Genomic DNA, 21,426 nt, shown 5'->3' with positions numbered 1-21,426 from the left:
TTAATTCAATTTTGATACTTCAACAAAAACTTCCTGCCTAATTAATGTGAATTTAAAACATTATTAAAAGGTAAGCAGTCAGCAACAATATAAGAACGAATAATCAACTTACAAATAAATACGATAGAACAAAGAAAGGCTACAAATGAAATAAACAGTCTTTTTAGAGTTTTTCGGGTAGATCTAACACAGAAATTTGAATAAAGTAATAAAACGTGAAAAAATTGCATATTCATTACTGGATAAACTAAATATAGATGGATCTTTTTGTAAAGTTGAACAGGGTAGCCTATTTTAGTCAAGAGCAGTAAGTAATTTAGTTGTCCATTGTTTAATTAACATTTAAACAGCAGTGGGTTTGTTAAACTGCCCCTTTAAGACCGAACGCACGGACCCCATTTGAACATGGCTACTTCATTTGAGATATAACTGACTTTGTTTACTAGGATACTCGCCAAGATGGGCGTTTTTACATAATTTTGTGTGAATTTGTCCGTACAAGCGCAAGACGTTCAGTATTCGCGCGCAGACACGCCGGTTTGCGGGGCGCGCGCTGATGTTTGCGTTCATGGAACTTCTTGACTGCAAACGTCCAGTAATAATGTAGAGAACCACTCGTTATACATAAATCAGGTAACAGTTCATGTTTTACTTTACATACATATATGATTTAGCTTTTATCCAAATAATACGTGCTAAGTGAACGATCAGCAATCAAGAGCAATCAAGAGCATTCAACAGAACTGCGCTCTCTCTCGTCAGTTAACGTTAATAATAAGCTACATGCCTCATTTTATTGTCTTACTACAAACCTTCCACTGATTTCCTTCAAAACTTCCTTCTGTTTAAAGGGATGCGCTCGACCAGCTCGCGCGTCTGTGCCGCTGCGCGCTCAATCCACTGCGCGGTTTCCTCTGATCAGCGCGCGCACCACAGCTGTGTGTTACTATACACACGCTGCCTGGGAGGCCTATCGGTTGTTGGTATCGGAGCATTTTTACTTGAGCTCGGTATCGGTGCATCCCTATTTTTAATAATTCAAGCACTTTTCAAGTACCTCTTCAAAAATATGGCTGTTTTCAAGAGTTTTCCAGGACTTAAATTTGAAAAAGTCAAATTCAAGTACTTCAAGCACTTTAAGCACCTTGTACGAACCCTGTTTAAGGCTTATTAAGACCTGAAGAAATGAAAATTAATAACGTATGTACACAAAGAACAAACTTACCCATTCTCGAAATACATTGTACTATATGCATTTATATGTAATATGTGAGCAGTACTCAACTCCTTACTAAAAATATACAAATAACATGTAACAGTGCTATTACTATTATATAACAGTGTTATTATTATAATTATAATTATATTTTATTTTACCGAAAAACTTTATTTTATGGGAAAGCTGCAGGGTTCCCGAACTTCCCTGTTCATTTTTTGCCAGCACCCTCAGTGTGCAGTGCCTAAATCTAGTGCGAGAACAGAACAGAACAGAGTGGGTTTACCCTTACAACATGGAAGAAAGCAGAGAAACAGGGAAGGGTAAATTCAGGGCAGGATAAGGACTTGGCCCCAAAAAAAAAAAATCTGTACCTAATATTTTGGCGTTGTGGCAAACGACAGACCCAAGAGAAGGGACCGTTTACACAGAACACGTTTTTGCAGTTAAAAACACGAAACGCAGGTTTCTGTTTGAACACCACGTAGAACACAGTGTCATGCGAGAGATGCTGCAAAAGACATGAGGGCAACGGTTAAAGACATCCGTCTAGCGTTAGATAATGTGAAGTTAATCCATCTTAAAAGGATCGCCCTCTGCTACTGAAAATAACACAGATACCTGCTCCTTTTGTTCTGTTTTTGCCTTTAAATTAAATATTAATATAATATACTTAATTAGTATGGTGTTTATGGAGTTTGATAATATCATTTATTTCTTTTCATATCAGTAATGCATTAAGCCAGGTTAGCGTTTCAGAAGAACATCCCCGAGGACGCGGGTTTCGTGACATCAATAGAACTCCCATTTCATTGGCTAGGCGCCAACCAATAAAACGGCTTGTTTGAACACCCCCGCTCCCGCCCCCCTTTCTCTCTCGCTGCCACTGATTGCAAGTGCACAAGTTGGTTTTGCATCTAATATATCGCAAAAAGAGTAGCAAAACGTCATGTCGCGACATTTGAAATTGCAGTGACAGATTTGAAAAGTTGCAAGTGCCTAATTTAGGTTGTACTGCAAATGTGAATGTAAAACAAGTGCAAATATATAGTACAAGCAGCGCCGCCGCTCCCACCACGTGCATTACGCGCTGTGCGTAGGGCACCAAGTGCTGAGGGGGTACCAAAAATAGCCTAATGAAAAATCAATCATCATATCATAGTCATAATATGTCTATTTTGACAACAAATGAATATTAGCCTGGCTCCGCTCTCCTACGTACTTCCGCTCAACTATCATTTTCCTTCAGTACTACGTCTGGGATTGTGCTGTAGTCTTTGGTTTTCTCCGGTCAACTTTTTACCGGGCCAATCAGTGATCAGAGGGAGTGGCTGAGAACGATGACGTTGATGTCGTGTGTTATTTTGAGTTGTAGTTCAGTAATGGCAGCGGAGAAAGATGTGAGCGAAGCCATTCGGTCCGTTGTGACAACGCTGCCGAATATCAAGAAGTTAAACCCAAAGCAAGAACAATCTTTGCTTAGTTTTGTTGGGGGCCACAATGTTGTGGCCCTCCTCCCCATGGGGTTCGACATACGTCACGACCAAACGTTAGCGATTGGTTATGGCAGATCCAGAGTGACTCTGGGCAGATCCAATAGTTTTAGACTTCAACAGAGTACCCGCCTACAAGGAAATTAACGCTTGTCAAAAGAGTGGTGCCAGACTCTATGTACAAATGAAATGTACGAGAGTCTGATGGGACCAGCTTGGGGGGGGTGTGGCATCATAAAGGAATTATGCTTAGGGCACCAAAATGGCTAGCAGCGGTACTGATTACAAGTTTGTGTTTGTCATTGTATTTCTGTAAATGGCATTTTACACATTTGTGACTACTTGTCTGCAGCTTCAAATTCAGAATACAAGTTTGTGACTATTGTCTGCGAGTGCAAATTTCAACATTCAACTTCAGATTTTTATTTTACAGGTTTTCACATTGGAGCTGTGAGTGAATGTAAATTTTAGCATACAAGTACGAATATTTATTGTACAAGTTCTCAAAATCAAATTCTCTCGGGTTTTGCTACTTTTACCTTCATAAAAATGCATCAAGGTGTCCTCAACTCTGGGTTTTTTCCCCCTCCGTGGTCATATTTTAATATTCATGTGTCTGTATAATGAGTTGCAGGTCTGTGTTTTATTGGTTGTTTTCTCCCCTCTTCCCACCCTCTACACTCTCACTTTTCCACAGCTTTACACACCCATTTTTTCTTGAGTCTTTTTGAGATCTATAGTGTGAAAGACCAGTGCTGAAAAAGGGGGGTTTCATAATTTAAGGGCTCCCTGCAGTTTTCCACCATATTAAAAGCTTGATGGTTTTACGACAGTAAATGAATAAATTAAAATACAAATACTAATATTTCAATTTTAAAGTACTATTATAAAATAAAATTATTATTAAACACTCGATTTCTGACTATTACAGTACTTCTGGAAGAGCAGATTTCCTTTAAAATTGTTCTGCCATGTCAGTGTAAATTAGTTGAAGCAGTAGACTGAAATCCTCATTATTTCACCATAGCCATTAGGCTGCTATTTTAATGCTTATAATTTTATTTTTATCACACTGACAAGGAAAATAAAAACAGCTCTCCCCTCAAAAGATAACTAACTGACTAAAGTTATTTCTTTTGAATATATTTCGTAGTATGTGTAAAGCTGTTAATGATAGAAACTTTTTGTTTTACCCTTTAGGCTATTTTTTGTAATACATTTTGTTAATGGGACCCATTACGTAGGATGTAGAGAATAGAATGCAAACATCTGCTGGTGTTGGCCATTTATTTACAGGTCTTGAAAGAAAGACCTATTCATTTCTATAGAGATAAAACATTTTTACAGTGAAACACCTTGCTCTTTTTTTGTGAATTGGCAAATTAAAATCCATTTTTATCACTGCACTGCAGTACATTATCACCAATATTTCTTTGTGAATTGTACTTCATTCATTGTTAATTTATAAAGCGTGACATGTTCTTACACATGCTACAGTTTATATTCTTTCCATATGTGATTTGACTGGTGTAATAAAGTCTGTATTGTGTAATACTAACCTGTCATTCTCTTTTATTTGTAAATGTGTGTTGCATAACTATGGTCAAATGTAATACAAGGTACTTTAGTAAAACCATGGTTAAACTTTGTGGTACATGGACCATTTTTAAAACCATGCTTCTACAGTTTTTACTATAGTAAATCCATGGTTAATTTTCATATGAGTCTCAATTAACTTACAAAGTTACTTGAGTTTGTACATTTGAAAATGTAACGTACATTTTCGCACAGCTCTCTATGTTAAGTTGGAAAGGAGTCGAACTATATTTAAGTAGGCTTTAACTTTATTCGCATGCAGTTTACTCACGCAAGTTAATAGGCTACTATGTAGGTCTATATTATCGCCCAGGTCTATAATCTGCTAAATGAGACATGAGGCATATTAAGAAACATGAACATCAAGATATTCTGTGTATTTTCCACAGGGTGTACTGTGAAAATCTATAAAAAATCAAATTGATTCTTCGACTTTATACGTGATATGTGGCTTGGAAAACTCAATATTACAGTTCCTCGTTATTTCCATTTTGTGTGTGTAGCAACCATGAACTTACCTCCAGAATTAAGATGATATGAATAATGAATCATCTTACCAATGTGAGTGCCACCTCTAGCATGGGGGCTAACGCCAAAGCCCCGTGGAACAGAGGCACACAATCCACACACAATACTGAGTCTCTCGGGCTGTCCTTCTTTTTGTGTTTCTCGGCCACCAGTAGCCCGTTCACGGCGCAGTGAGGATATTTAGCAGCGTGCAGCAGCATCTTACAGTATGCTTGAGTGGTCAGTTTTAAGGACATGTTTACAGAACTTACTGTAATCAAATGCCCTATTCTCTTATATTCGTGGTACTTGGGAATGAACCAAGTGGTGTAAACGGTAGATGCACTGTCTCTAAACTATAAGCTAGCATCTGATAAAAGACCTTTGAACACCACCTCCATTCTAGATTCTACATGAACACCGCATGAACAGCTCAACCTTCCTCCTTCGAAATCTGTTAGGACCCCAAGCGATCCCATTGGCTCAAATTACTTTTAATAGGTATTCTCTTTACCGCCTGCTTACAATTTCTACAAAATGTCAAAATCATGGTGAATGCTGTTTCAACTACGTTACAATGACCATTAATGTCTGTTAAATGAAGTGTTTAATATCCAGATATTTCATTTATAAAAGGAATGCAATAATGTTCAATTATTCACTTGATAGGGCATTATTATTATTATTATTATTATTATTATTACTAAATATGGTAAATAACAGTTTATCAAGTGAAAAATAAATAATTATAATTTGTTGTGTTAGGTAGGCTACTAAGTATAGGCTAATCATTAACTGATCGTGGGAGAACCGATTTGTCATGACGTCTTCTGTGTTTCATGGCGGTTAAGGAGCATCTACGCCACCTAGCCTACTGTGATGCCTCATTAACAAAAGGAATAGATAAATGAAATGAAATGAGAGGAAAATTAAATTAAATGAATCTTTCTAATCAAATCTGTATCTCTCATATATTTTAGAAGAATACACCTTTAACTGTTCCTGTGCATTCTAAAATATAGTCTTAACTGTTATGGGATTAATTTTTACATCACTTAGTTTTTCAAGGTGATTTCTTTCGCTTTTAAAACGGCTTTAAAAAGGGGGTTCATGTTACATTTGATCTACTGTGTTTCGCTTTAGTTGGACTTTTTGTTTCCACTTCTTTATAAAATTTATGAGCGCTTTTAGTGTTTTAAATGATGTGCAGTCAGTATGTACAGTATGCACAGTATGTACAGTTGCTGCAAGAGGTGTTAGTAGGGCCAGCAGGGGGTGCTATCTCTGTGGTCTGTGTGGGTCGTAACGCCCCAGTAATAGTGATACACTACACTATACTGTCAAAAAACACCGTCCTTCGGATGAGACGTTAAACCGAGGTCCTGACTCTCTGTGGTCATTAAAAAATTCCAGTATATCCTTCAGGAAAAAAGAGTAGGGGTTTAACACCGGCATCCTGGCCAAATTTGCCCATTGGCCCATGTCCATCATGGCCTCCTAATCATCCCCATACATATTGATTGGCTTCATCACTCGGTCTCCTCTCCCACCAGTAAGCTGGTGTGTGGTGGGTGTTCTGGCGCAATATGGCTGCTGTTGCATCATCCAGGTGGATGCTACACATTCGTGGTGGTTGAGATTCCCCCCCCCCCCCCCCCCTTCTATATAAAGTGCTTTGAGTACCCAGAAAAGCGCTATATAAATGTTACGTATTATATCTGTTCACATCTATAACCCATGTGTTTTGGGCTTATATGATCCTTTAACATGGTGCTGTACATCAATCACACTAACAAATCAATGAATTTTCATTGAAAATGTCAAAGAATTGTGCAGTCTATGGCTGTAAAAACCACCAAGGTATAAAATCCCAGACAAATTTGGATAGCCTTTCAGAGGTGAGAAAGTGCTGGCCTGGTTTGTGTTTGTAGCCTATATGCAGTATGAGGAATTAGCCTATCACTAAATGCTGTTGTCTTCTAACGTCTATTGCAGATATAGAGTGTTTGCACCTATACGTCACGATTTGGTCAGTTACCCGGATGCGCGACATATTGGAGATACTCAGATGTAAACAACAGCAAGGATTGCGCTGTTTATGTACTACTGAACACATTGTTACACTAATTTATGATGTCTAAACTACGGAAAAAACACATGGAAGCTGCGAAATCATATAGAGAAGGACTTAGTAAGCAGGAACGTTTTTGACGAACTAAAGTTAATATGTGGTAAAGATCCAAACGAGCTAGCTTCTCTAGCCCTTACCGCTATTCTTCCTTCTATTTCCTATCCTGACACAGGCTACGTTCAGATTGTCAGTCCAAAAAAAGCACATGAAATCAGTTTCAAGCTACATCCATATGTGGTTTGAAATCCTATTCAAATCACATATCAGGAAATCTGCTATACATTCTGAACGCACTGATCGGATTTCACGTGGAATGTGACTTTCTCACGCCACATAAAATGTAAACGTCAGACGTTGTTATAGGAAACATGCTGAAAGTCGCTGCCGAAACAAGGCTGTGTTGTTGCAAAGTGCCGGACAAGCAGAAAATTATTATTTTTGAAACCGGCGCAGATAAGAGTACGTAAAAAAGCTGTGCATACCAGCTTCCTACAGTTCTGCAGCTCAAGATGCAGTAGTCCAGCGCGGCGGCTACACATTTCCATGTTGTAAAATGTAAATAAGACAACATCTCTATTGCAAATGCAAACCCCTCCATCAACGCAATGTCATAGCCATATTGCCAAAGAGCTGCATGAACACACAACTCGGATCTGAACAGTTGTGATACACAGTGTGGACATCATTTTAGATCAGATTCCAATCGGATACAAAGATAATCGGATTTGGACTGACAGTGTGAATGTAGCCATAGTTAACTACTTTACGTCAACATTTTAGCCATAGTCAATGCTTCATTTACACATGTGACTTAATGCTGTGACTCTCACAAACGCCTTCTTTAATCCGTTTTTTGCACTCTTCTCTTTAACTTTTGGCAGTCTATAGAACAGGAAATGTTTTTTCCCGGTGCGACCGATTAGTACAGACCAAAACACGACCATTTTTCAGCAGCAATAATCAGCCAAATATGCAAGTCCGTTCAGTTCAGTGGCATTGTTTAGTTCAGTGCCTCCAAAATGGCCGACTTCCGGATTGATGACGTGTAGTGAAAACACTCTATAGGTGTGAATAACTAGGTAGCAGACGCACAGTCAACTTGCTCTCGAGTAGTCACAGATCTGATTTGACCGTACCCACCGGACGGCCTACGTACAGTGAAGTCAAGTCAAGTCACCTTTATTTATATAGCGCCTTTACAATACAAATTGTTTCAAAGTAGCTTTACAGAGATAACAGGAAAGTAAAGTTGTAATATTATTGTTAAATTCTAAATTAAATGTTAAATGTCCCCAAGTAAGCAAGCCAAAAGCCAATGGCGAATAAAGGCAAAAAAAGGCAACAGTGCAAGGAACCAAAACTCCATCAGGTGACAGAATGGAGAAAAAAACCTTGGGAGAACCCAGGCTCACAGCAGTTTATAGAAACATAAATAGCCTACTTTTGAGACGCAACCTTATTCACAGCAGCACAATTTTTTACGGGAATGAAAGCGAGGCTGTGAGGGATACATCTCTTCAGCAGCTGAATATGTTTTTTGATGAGTTTTTGGATTGTTCTGCTGAAACACTGAGAAAATACCTGTCATGGCGCTGCTCTGATTAAGTTCTGTTTCACAGAGGGGAACTGTAATAATCTTAATGTAAGCAACAACAAAAAAAAAAAAATTATAGATGAAATATACATTTTGTGTATGAACAACAACATATAAAACATAATATGATGTAAAATATTTGATTTGAACATTTGAACAATTCGTCATCCAACAGGCCTTTATCGCATTTCCTGGTTTGGAACGTTCGAAATCGCCAAGCAGTGTACTCGCACTTCCGGTGGTTACTTAGTTACCAGATAAACTATGGCTGCCTCCTCTCCCCGGTGCTATTGCAGTGTACCGGGTCGTTCAACATCAAAACAAAGACAGCCATTCCTTAGCTTCCATGACTTCCCAAAAGTCGAACACCTCCGCAAGGCTTGGGTGACATTGATAAGGAGGGACGAAGGTCCTTCGTTCCATATAAGTCGGGGTAGTGCGTTTGTGTGCAGCTTGCACTTTGACGAGGAAAGCATTTACGTCTGGAAAAGTGGGAGGAGGAGACTAAAATCTGGTACTACACCAAGCCGATTTTCGGGGGAGACTCGTGTGGCGATGCGCCAGTCAGTTTTCGATCGGGTTAATGCGCGTTTTGAAGTAACGTTAGTTGAAGAGTTTCAGAATAGCGACTCTCTTATAGAGAACGCGGAGGAACGGCCTTCAGTCGCGGAGGATCAAGAACCCGCCAGTGATCACAATTACACCCGCGACTCCGCAGGTGCACTAAGTTAGACGCTGATGCTGCAGCCGAAACCATAAGGCAACTTGAGGCTAAGGTCAGAAGTTTAGAAAGACAACTGAGTGACCTGTCATGCACACTAAACATCAACAGATACTGTGCCACTGACGAGGAATTCCGGTTCTACACCCGTTTTCAATCAGAGAAGGTGTTTTTGTCGTTTCGGGAATCGGTTGCCCCCTCAGCATCTAGGCTAGTCTACTGGAGCAGAGCTCAGAGGGCAAGCAATGTCATGGCATTGAAGAAACCGAGCCCGAACCGGAGGCTGGCACTTGTGGATGAACTGTTTCTTTACTGCTGTCGAGTTGCTGTTGGTATGAAGGAGAAGGTGATTGCCGACATATTTGGCATTTGTCTCACTACGCTGAGTAGAATAATAATTACATGGGCCAACTATCTATTCATTGTTTTGGGGTCAGTGCCAATCTGGATGACAAGGGAACAGGTGCAACAATGCCACCAAAGTTTGCACAGTACTGCCCGAACGTGCGTGTTATTCTGGACTGCACAGAAATCAGATGTGAAGCACCATCATCACTTACCCTCCAGTCAGAAACATTCTCCTCCTACAAGAACACCAATATTTTCAAAGGTCTAATTGGCATTGCCCCATGTGGTGTTATCACCTTTACCTCAAAGCTTTTCACAGGTTCAATATCAGATCGAGAAATTACATGCCAGTCAGGGATCCTCAGCCTGTTTGAGCCTGGAGATGCATGCATGGTTGATAAAGGCTTTGTCATTGACCAGATGCTGTCTGATGTTGGAGCAACACTCATAATCCCCCCCTTCAAAAGAGGTACCAGGTTCAGCAAAGAGGACACAGAAAAACCCCAGAACATCGCCCGACTAAGAATCCTGTCGGAGAGAGCCATCAGAAGAGTGAAGGAATATCATATCTGGGACACAACCATTCCTTTGACCCTTTCAGGGTCCGTCAATCAGCTATGGGCAACTTGTTACCTAATGTCCAACTACCAAGGCCCTCTGGATGTGAAGGGTGATATCCCAGTGTGAAACCCTTAACATAGGCATAAGATTAATGATTCATTTTATTGCATTAAAACATGACATAGCATTTATTATATATATATATATATATATATATATATATATATAGCATGACATATATACATCTATTATAAAAAAAATTAATTTATGTGAAAATTAATACAATAACATAACATTTATACACTAAAAAAATCAGACACTCATATTACATTTATATTTACATACATTTAATTTACAATTAAAACAATTCATTAATGGATTAAGTACAAGTGTGTGGGAACATTTGTGTGTGTTTGTGTGTGCGTACGTGCGCACATGCATGTGGTGGTGGGGATGATTACAGAGTAGGTATGTCCGTTTCATAAATAAAATCAGAAAGAGATCCCATTTGTTTGTGTGTGTGTGGTGGGGGGGGGGGGGGGGGGTGTATAGATTTACTTTAGTTTCAGGTACATTTCCATTTATTTGGCAAAATAAAATATATCAAGTTTACCTTTCATTTCACTGATCAGCGACTCGTCGAGCCAAATTCGCTCTACTGTGAGGTCACTTTGTGTGGATGTAATGAAATCCAACCATTTTAAACCAGTTATGGCTAACTGGCCTTGCACTTGCCAGAAATACTTGTGATTTTTTTTTTAGTTTGGCCTGACCACCAATAAACTTTACATGTGTAACCTCTGTTATACTGTTAACATCTGGGCATTTCACTTCAGCTAACCCAAAGGGTGGATTTGCAGTGGGATCATACACTTTGGCATCAGTGCTAGCACCGAGGTAAGGCACATCAGGATTCACAACGAATCCAGAAGGAGCTACACTGACATTGCAAAGGTCACTGTACTGTTGTAAAACTTCTGGCTCAAGGTCAATACCCCTTTTCATGGCAGGTGTTTGCCTTACCCCCTTTATGATCCTGGCTGCCAGAGCCTGACTAGATGACTCCCCTCTAAAGCTACAAACTTCGCCGAATCTACTGGAAGTTAGGCGGGGCTGTCGGACTTCATTCCACAAAGGATTCTCCTTATTCTCTTCGATGATACTTGCACATTCATGGGTTAGTTCTAAACTCTGTATGTGATAAAACTGATGACAATTGGGGACAAAATGTAGATGCCGTTCTAATGTTAAGCCACTAATTAATGGAAGTTGTGGGAATGAGGGAGCTTCTGGATGCTTAATGATTTCTCGGGGTATTACTGGTGTGTACTGATAAGAAAGAACTGAACCTCGAGGGACTAGTCCAAATTTAGAGTCCACTAAAGTCAGGTCAGAGAGGCCGTATAAGATTTTGAAAATGCCAGGTTGTGGCTGATGGTTGCGTAGTTGGGCTCCAACTGACAACACCGTCGGGTCAGGAAGGGGTCCTAAAAACACAAGTAAAAAACCATTCATCAGTTAATAACTGCCAATGATTTACAAGCGACAGTGTAGCTAATCTGATATAAAGAACTATCTGCATGTTCTCATTTAAAAATTGCTGATGTTATCGGACTTTCAGCAACAGTAATAATAATGAATAATCGGATTCAGGTTTAATCATAACATAGTACAGACATTATCTTAATTCCATAATGTGCTTAAACAACAATATTGCTGGCCATAAACTGAGAAAGTGCACATCATGTGTGCGATACCTCGAGTTGTCCTAGACGCGGCGCTAAGGATGTTTACATTATATCTTCAACTAGTTGAAATGTTCCTCCTGTAAGTATATTTCCCTTTCAAATGTGCATTCTGATTAATACATACATTTATTTCCAAACTAACCTGACGAAGTCCAGTGCTCGTCTTCTCATTAACAGCGTTTTTCTCTTACTGATCCTATTTCATACCGGGTGAATTTACAATCCTAAACTGAATTTTACCAATTGTTTTCTGATAAACATGGTTAAAATATGGCTGATTTTTGGTTACCATGATTTAACTATTAACGTGATGTTTTATTTTGTATTTTATTTGTAGTAAAACCATGGTCTATTATCGTAAGAGCAGTATGAAAATAGATGAATGAATGTCTTAAACTGCCGTAAAGAAATGTAACGATCCTACAAATTGAATTCGTCTTAACAGGCTAACCGTGCGACTAATTTTGGAATAAACATGTGAATTACATACAGTGAAATGAAAAATTAATGAAATATTTAATACAAATAAATAAAAATATTAATTTTGATCTTATTCATCAGTGCTCATACACACTGCAGCGTTGTGGTCACTATTTAGACGAGCACTGACGTGGGGTGAAATTTTCACTCATGTTTAAGACCCATGGCTTATGTTAGATTAAAAACCTACAAGTTCCTTTGAGTTTGAAAAATCATGTACACAGTAATCATCAAAATATCTCTTCTCCTGTCTATTAAAATGAACACCCGCAGGATGATTTACAAATCTGGACATTTTCAGAAGCGTTTATTCAACTAGATGTTAACAAAAGCACATTGAAAATACATAACCGGAAGAATAGATACACTGCTTTGACGAGCACTTCCAGTAATCAATTCTGCCGTGATAAAAGTCTATAAGTAAATTACCGTAATTAAAACTTACCAGCGTAAGCGCAATACAGAGTAGATTTGATACTACTGCGTCCTAGCGCCTTTGGCTTTCATACCACGAGTTCATCCATGGGTTCGGGACGAATCCCCTGTATCAACACAAAAAGAAATTAAATTCAGTTGCAAGTCTGAGAGAGTATCAGTTTAATTCAGCACACAAGTCATATTGTAGTAGGTGTACATCGTATGCAGGCAACCGCTGCTCTGCAAAATAGAAGGAAACAAATGTATACTGAAATGTGATGTGTGAGTAATTCTAGAATTGCATGTATGGCTATATCTGAGGGACCCAGACAAATCTTATATTACCATGTGCACAATTCATATGGATGAGGTGTAGGATATGGATACACTGTGCAGAAATATCTACACCAGAATCAGTATTCCAACAGTGTGCACTTACAAACTTTAAAGACACAACTTACATCAGACAAACTTACCTGTGTCCTTGGACGGTGCCATGATTGAAGCACACCGGTGCAGGACAGTGGGGTTGGCACAGATTTCAGTCCCATGGTGCTGTTGTGAGCCGTTTGAAACAGGAGTGCAACCACATGGTTGCATAAAGCCATTCCAGCAGCACACGAGCAGGAGCACCCATTTAACTCCACAGGTCTAACGGCATGCAGCACAATCTAGAAATGGAGAACATTTACTTGAGGGAAAGTTTGGATGTTTAGCCTATACAGTAATTAGCATTTGTTTGACACTAGGAACATTATTGTAAAACTAGGTTGAACAAAATTAAGGCAACAGCCGAACAAAAAAAAAAGGTACAGATCTGCAACAGCAGATATATGGAACAACAAAAAGAGCATCTGCAACAGCAGAAGAAACAAAAACATACTAAACAAATGTACCTGAACATTTGTAGGTCTGAAACCATGCTCTATTCACTACACATTTCAAGTTTGGGGTAATTTGGTACTGTAGCACTGTCTGGATCCAAACTGTAAATCTGATGAAATCCATCAAGAATCAGAAAGATTGGGCTACTATCTACATGATGTCCTGTTGATAAACAAAAGACTACAGAAAGCCAGTAACGCATGTTGACGAGTAAGTTAGGAACTAGAGCATGATTTCGGCCTGAACTTCCTGACAATCAATGTAACCTGAAGTGTATGTGGCTCCTCATTCTTTCGCATAGAACGATAGCAGCTCGCCTGCACTACCACTTCCTCACTCACTTAATCTGACACTGCATTAAAGGGGGAAATAGTCACACATCACACTGAAAAAGGATTAAATGTTTAACCACATACAACTTAACCTTTGTCTGTGATTCTTAAACTGCCGCAACGGCATTTCGCAACGTTAATGTAGCCAAAGTGATCATCAGAACATCGGGCCATTAACGTTAGCTAAGAGGTTGCCTCCTCAGGCAAAAGTTTAACTTAATGACCACTGACACTGACATACTCAAGTGAAAGCAAAAAAGTCACATTGTTCGAATTATTCAAATAGGATACGCTGTATTTGAAGTGAACCTATCTAACAAGCTGACGAATAGCTTACTAAACATAACAAGCTAGCGATAACTCGCCAACAGAACATAATTCAAGCTACTTACCTCTATAATTGAAGACAAAATTCTCGTAGAAGAACTTGTATCCTTTCTCCAACTTGGATGATTTTACCTTTGAGTGTTCATTCAAGAGTCGCACCACATCGTCTTGGCCAACTTTTGTGAGATGCGAGAGCGAAGTTGTCCAGCGAATAGAGGCAGCCATTTCGAACGCAATAACCGGAAGACGCAGTACACTGCTTCAGCTATTTCCAATAGGGGCTGGCTGCAGACTACGGGGCGAGTGGAGCTCCATTCAAAAGCGGAAATACGTCACCTCCACTGCGACCTTACTGTCTATGACTGCGCCCACAGTCTGCAGCCAGACCCTTCTCATCATTTGAGAAATGATCTGCCCAAATATTTCCTGTTTGCGTCATTCACGCTCTGTGACTCACTTCCTTTATCCTTCCCTGAGCGAACGACGGACGGACGGAGGCGCTAGGTCTGTGAGACATAATTATTTTTATCTTTGCGGATTTATCTTGATAGTCGTGGTTTCTTCAATGTCGGAATCAGTAAAGATTTGTTTAATTTGCTTTGTGTGTCGAGCGAGCGATTGAGAAATTTTGAAATTGTGGTAACGTTAGTGACATTGAGGCTGCTGCAGATGGTGACTGATGCTATATTTTAGCATTAGCAATAGACCGGTACATGTGTCCTAATCTGTCCAGCGAGGTATTAAAACAGATTAAAAATAGACTTTGTTACACACTCACGGTGTTCATTGATTTATTATAGTGTTAAATGTAATGCTTATTTTGTTTAAAAACTCCTAATAAAGATATGACCTTGTAAAGTTAGGTAGCCGGTGTCATGACAAATCGGGTCATGTATTATGTGCTCCCTTACCCCTTTTAAGGTCACCTTATATCAATAAATTGTGATTGCGGTACCATGGTAAAGGAGGGGAAAAATCAAACAAAAGTTACTTGTATAGCATATTCATATACCGTTGTATTTATATGGTTGTACTAGATACTTAATAAAAAAATATTGTCCTGTCAGATTTTTTTAATTAGTGAAGAACTTATAACATAATTTTATGTTTCTCAGGAGACCACAAACACATGAATCAGCAATGTACACATAATGAGTTTAGATACAGATCATACTGGTAACTGGTTTCGATTTTTTTGTTAAATTTGTTTCCTTTTAAAGAAGTTATTTAATGTTTATTTTTTAGTTGAGATTTTCTAGAAAGAAGAATAGTAGTTACTCATTTCCTTTTCGTGTCGTTGCTCTCACACAGAATGTTGGCAACCAGAGCACTTCGTCTTGTTGGTAAACGGGCCTTATCCACTTCCATCTGCCTTCGTGGTGGGCATGGTAAGTTGCATGCAAACCGTTCCACTTGCCTCAGGTGGTAAAAAGATTATATATATATATATATATATATATATATAGGTCCTTCTAAAAAAATTAGCATATTGTGATAAAGTTCATTATTTTCCATAATGTAATTATAAAAATTAAACTTTCATATATTTTAGATTCATTGCACACCAACTGAAATATTTCAGGTCTTTTATTGTTTTAATACTGATGATTTTGGCATACAGCTCATGAAAACCCAAAATTCCTATCTCAAAAAATTAGCATATCATGAAAAGGGTCTCTAAACGAGCTATTAACCTAATCATCTGAATCAGCTAACAAACTCTAAACACCTGCAAAAGATTCCTGAGGCTTTTAAAAATCCCAGCCGGTTTCATTACTCAAAACCGCAATCATGGGTAAGACTGCCGACCTGACTGCTGTCCAGAAGGAATAGGACAAATAGGCTGTTCCCAGAGTGCTGTATCAAGGCACCTCTGTGGGAAGGAAAAAGTGTGGCAAAAAACGCTGCACAACGAGAAGTGACCGGACCCTGAGGAAGATTGTGTAGAAGGACCGATTCCAGACCTTGGGGGACCTGCGGAAGCAGTGGAATGAGTCTGGAGTAGAAACATCCAGAGCCACCATGCACAGGCATGTGCAGGAAATGGGCTATAGGTGCCGCATTCCCCAGGTCAAGCCACTTTTGAACCAGAAACAGCGTCAGAAGCGCCTGACCTGGGCTACAGAGAAGCAGCACTGGACTGTTGCTCAGTGGTCCAAAGTACTTTTTTCGGATGAAAGCAAATTTTGCATGTCATTCGGAAATCAAGGTGCCAGAGGCTGGAGGAAGACTGGGGAGAAGGAAATGCCAAAATGCCTGAAGTCCAGTGCTGCTTCTCTGTAGCCCAGGTCAGGCGCTTCTGCCGCTGTTTCTAGTCATAGAGTACACCTAGTAAAGGAGTTCTGGTGAAACTGACTGTTTGCCGTTCGAAATTAATAAATAAATGCGCTGGCTACATCAGCTGTGAGTAACCATAGCAACAGGCAGTCAAAGTATCCATTTACAATTTATTGTATGAAAACAAACATCTAGTTAGCCGTTATACATAGCCTACTAATACAACAATGAGCGAATTGTTATTTCGTTATTTCTTTTAACTTTTTTGGAGAATTTGACAACTTTGATGACTGGGATGGATGCTGCTGAAGAAAGAAAAATTGTAAATAAAACGGAGAAACGACAAGGAGATAACACTGCTGAGCGGACTATAAATTTATCTGGTTGCTAAATAAACCAAAAGGCTTAACCAGGAAATCCAAGTTATTGTTTGTAAAAACTTTAGATTTTGATTGTAAAACTAATTAAAAATATAAAATAATGTTTTAAAAATGTGTTATTTGGCAAGTGACCATGGTATAAGCGGGTTAATGCCCTTCGAGGTGTCCATTTTCTAGGTAATAATGGACTTCGGCCTGACAATGGATACCTCGTCGGGCATTAACCCTTACATAGAAGTCACAGTTCTCGGATTTGGGTTCACTGTTCGATACGAGTTCGGTACAACAGACAAAAACAACAAATCCCAAATGCTAGGCTCTTGCATAGGTTTTTATTAGGGCTGGGTAAAAATATCGATTTGTCAATGCATTGCAATTATTTGTTTCTCAATTCAATATCGATTCATCAAATCCTATGAATCGATTCAGCCCACCGGCCAGTGGCGGCGCTGTGGGCAACATTCTAGTGAGAGCGTTCAGCGTTGAACAAGACGCGCTTTACCAAAACAGCAAGATGACGGACAGCAGCTGCACTCCGTTCAAGCCTGCACCACCAACCAGGGACGTTGTTAGGCCTATTTTAGAGGGGCTGAAGCTACCCCAAAATGTTCCTAAGCCCCCCTAAATGATAATAAGAACAACAATAAGTCTCCGGGAGTCTCCCGCATGTTGATGGCGGCTCCCTGATGTCCGCAAATTAGTTAAAATCTCCCGAAATCTAGAGCTCGCGAGCTCCTAACCGCGTAGCGCGCACGACAGAGAGGAAGAGAGCGAGAGTCCTTGCGTGTGTGTGCAAATGTGCGCGCGTGTGCCTCACAAAGCACTTATTTTATGAGTATGCACATTTTGTGTTTCTGTTTACATTTCTTTTATAACTTGAATGTATAGGAAGAAAGAACTATACTTTCTATTAAAACTTACATGCACTTTAAAGGTGTGTTAATAAAGCACCTGTTTGTTACAGTTGTGGTTTGTATTCAACACTGTACAATATTGTACAGTTTGTTCTGCTAAATAAACCATGACAGGAAACATGCTGGGGTCAATTTGTTCAACATTGGTAATACTGCACACATTATTTAAAAATATACTCAGGTACTTAATTACTTGTGTATTTACTAATTATTGAATCGATATCGAAGCTAATAAATCAATATCGAATCGAAGCCTCAAGAATCGAAATCGAATCGAATTGTGAAAAAGGTCACAATTAGCTACAAAACTGAAAAGCATCTCTTGTGTTATAAAAGTACAAAATAAATTGAATAATAAAAAATAAAACTTGTACAGGAATTGGTTATCTTTGTGCGTAAGTTCATTAACATGCAGTTACAGTGGCGGATACACAGGGTTCAATATTACATTTTTCAAGAAATCACAGAGAGATGAGCGAGAAGAAAATGTGCCATCTACATTCTGAGCCTACTTCACCTTTCCACTAGAGACAGTAACGAAGTGGCGCCTGAAGCTTCCCATTTCCAGGACATGCATATTTCATCACTGGACTTCCATGACACAAATCGGCTCAATGCTAGGGCTGGGACGGTTACCGCAATACCGCAGTCACGTGACTCCAACCGCGGGTCTGAGCTCATCACCGCAAAAAAAAAAAAAACATTGGCCTGCACATGTGTGCACGTTGTGTCTAATGACATGGATTCATTGATTCTAATGACATGGATTATGTCTAATGATATTGTGTCTTACATGGATTCAAGGTTTTCTAAACAAAACTTATCAAAAGATGGAGCAAATCCGAACTTTCTTGAGTTGGGGAGCGCAATGTTCCATGACGCATAATAACATTCCATTTGTATTAGAGATTCGCGGATGGGCTATTATTATTTCATCCTGAACCGCATCATAAAACTCATCATCTGTCCGCACCAACGTTTTTTTGATTAATTTTCGAAACCACATCCGCGGCACTGACTGTGGTCTGAGTGATGCGAGGCGCTGCTGCTGCGAGGCTAGTAGAAGCTGTTCTAGAAAGGAGAACTGTTCTAGAAATGAGAGAGGTTCTTGGCTGTTCTAGAAACGAGACTGATCCAATACAGCAAAGATATTTAAAGGCTAAAGTCCCAAGTATAGCCTTTTGGCTATGTTGTATCCCCAGAATATCAGCAGTGAACTCCGTCTACGATCGGCGCACAGGGATAAAAATAAATAAATAGCCTATAACGCACATCGGCAAACCTGACCTTACCTGACTAGGCTACTGTAGCCTAAAATTGTATCATTTCGTTTTGAATTTTGTTTAAAAGTAGACAGCTTTCTATTTATTTCTCATGTCTGTGAGACAAGTAGGCATACGCCGAGTTTCGGTTCATTTAAATGAGACGAGCTCCAGTTCACGCGCAAGAGATAGCACAGGCGCTTCCACGTCCTCCAGATTATATGTCTGCTATATTTGCTTCTTATTTATTAATTTCAGGCAATTAGTTAATGAAACAGTGATTTAAAATTAAGATACAATTTATACAAAACGAAATTTAATTTAAAGAAAGGCTTTCTACAAAACAAAATTTAATAAAGTGGTCAAAATCATGTCTGATCTTATGATCCTATCTTACTCATGCTGTTCACTTTTCATATAATCGACATAGATTAAATAAAAAATAACATTATATTATGTAAACATAAAAATGGAATGTAATTTTTGTAATTAAGACATGTTGGAAAAGTGTGTTCATCTTTCATTTCCAATGTGAACATCATGTATTCTCCTGAAAATAAGGAAATCTATTCAGTGATTGGTTCATGACAAATTACTGCTTGATGAAAATTTGACTATTTCAAAATGTGCTCGTTTTTTCCGTATGTAGGTGACAATATTTAACAAAGTCTGTCTAGCAAAAACTACTTCTGGTGTCTGGGTGTGTATTTAAAGCAGTTTAACGCTTTACCGCGGGAGTATCTTGCTTTTCAACCGCAGTTAGAAAAAATCCATACCGCCCCAGCCCTACTCAATGCCAAATGATTCTGTCTCATTATAACAGTGGAAACAACTTAAAATACTCTTCCATTTATGGTCATACAGAGCAGAGTAAAAAACTATAAAAGGGTATATTTTTATTTGTGTACACTCGCAATAAAAACAAAACATTGTGCTTTTGTAAAATAATTGTCATTGTACTATTTTGTGTTTTTCATTAAGAACAATAATGAACCCACTATTCAAGCAAATGCTGCCCCCGAATTGCTAATTCGAGTAAAATGCATAAGGGCGGACGGGCAATCATAACGGTGCGTGTTCACTGGTGAGAAGCGAGCGGAGGAGAGTGAGTGTTTTAAATTCATTCCTGTGAGCTTTAAGCTCAACTTCCATAGGAATGAATTGGGAAAAAAAAAGCTCTGGTCCGCGCCAGTGGACATGCTCCGTAGGTGATTTAAAAGCAAGGTGGAAAAAAGGGGGGAACTCTTATTGCCGATGTTGTCACACGTCAATGTTGTAACCGGTGGAAAAATGTCATTACCGTCACATCCCTGATATATATAATATATTTTTTTTTTACCAACAAAGGCATAACTAAAAGAATGCTTTGTATGAATTATGATTGTTTTAATTGTCATCTCAGGAGTTGCTAAGGTTGAGGACTACACACTCCCAGCATACTTTGACCGGCGGGAGAGCCCCCTTCCTGACATCAAGTTTGTGCAGCAGCTGAGTCCTGAGCAGAAGTCTCTGAAGGAAAAAGAGAAGGGGTCCTGGGCTGTGCTGTCCAAAGAGGAAAAGATTGCATGTGTGTGATATGATTATTCTTGAAGAAATTCTCTTCTGAATTTATACTTTAATATATTGATTGCATACATTTTTTTTATTTCAGTGTATCGTATCAGCTTCAAAGAGAGCTTCGCTGAAATGGAAAAGGGAACAGGAGAGTGGAAATCAGTAGTTGCAGGAATTTTCTTTTTCATTGGCTTCACTGGGCTAGTTGTATTGTGGCAGAGGAAGTACGGTAAGTAAAAAAAAATATTGGCTTTATCATGCCTCAAAAGTATTGCTGATCATCTCATCCCGAATCATACTTGTGTAAAGTTATTGAAGGTGGAAACATCAAATGATTGTATGTCTTTTGTTTAGTTTATGGAGATGTCCCACACACCTTTGACCCCGAACACAAGCAAAAGGAGCTCCAGAGGATGTTGGATATGAGGATCAACCCTGTTGAGGGCTTTTCAGCCAAATGGGACTATGAAAACAATGCTTGGAAGAAATAAATTGTTCTGTACATGTTGATCTGTTGAACCAGGCCCACCCCCTCTAACCAATCATCCAATAAACAGATAAGTCTGTATTTGTCCATCTTTTACCTCCAAAATGATTTTGGAAGATTGCTTCCTCTTATGGTTCTGTATCATAAATAAAATTCCAATATGTATCAAAGTGATTGTGTTCTCATTTTGTCTGTA

General features: G+C 39.0%; 2 protein-coding genes and 1 long non-coding RNA gene across 4 annotated transcripts in view; 1 reads left to right on the top strand and 2 right to left on the bottom strand.

The window, feature by feature from the left end:
- Positions 1–5,279, bottom strand: part of emc8 (ER membrane protein complex subunit 8) — a 29,224-nt gene extending 23,945 nt beyond the window's left edge. Inside the window, exon 1 of the mRNA XM_077248195.1 lies at positions 4,863–5,279. Coding sequence (XP_077104310.1) covers positions 4,863–5,069 — 207 coding nt within the window. The 5' untranslated portion in view covers positions 5,070–5,279. The remainder of the gene's footprint in view (positions 1–4,862) is intronic.
- cox4i1 (cytochrome c oxidase subunit 4I1) overlaps positions 1–21,400 on the top strand; it is a 209,859-nt gene extending 188,459 nt beyond the window's left edge. Inside the window, exons 1-5 of one of the 2 annotated variants that reach the window (XM_077248193.1) lie at positions 14,714–14,860; positions 15,668–15,744; positions 20,592–20,756; positions 20,841–20,972; positions 21,098–21,400. In XM_077248193.1, coding sequence (XP_077104308.1) covers positions 14,763–14,860; positions 15,668–15,744; positions 20,592–20,756; positions 20,841–20,972; positions 21,098–21,234 — 609 coding nt within the window. In that variant the 5' untranslated portion in view covers positions 14,714–14,762 and the 3' untranslated portion in view covers positions 21,235–21,400. Of the gene's footprint in view, positions 1–14,713; positions 14,861–15,667; positions 15,745–20,591; positions 20,757–20,840; positions 20,973–21,097 lie in introns of those variants that run through there. The other variant, XM_077248194.1, reaches the window with a different exon arrangement.
- Positions 10,498–14,606, bottom strand: LOC143757230 (uncharacterized). Its single transcript, XR_013210449.1, has 4 exons — positions 14,422–14,606; positions 13,289–13,483; positions 12,841–12,937; positions 10,498–11,654 (listed from the first exon to the last, which is right to left on the bottom strand). It is a non-coding gene; the product is annotated as an uncharacterized LOC143757230 (long non-coding RNA).
- Positions 21,401–21,426: the final 26 nt, after the last annotated feature.

The sequence above is a fragment of the Siphateles boraxobius genome, unplaced genomic scaffold (assembly GCF_051911475.1).
Source record: "Siphateles boraxobius isolate OS27281-9 unplaced genomic scaffold, OSU_SipBor_1 30, whole genome shotgun sequence".
In the NCBI taxonomy this organism is placed as follows: domain Eukaryota; kingdom Metazoa; phylum Chordata; class Actinopteri; order Cypriniformes; family Leuciscidae; genus Siphateles; species Siphateles boraxobius.
This window is presented reverse-complemented; position numbering and strand designations above follow the sequence as displayed.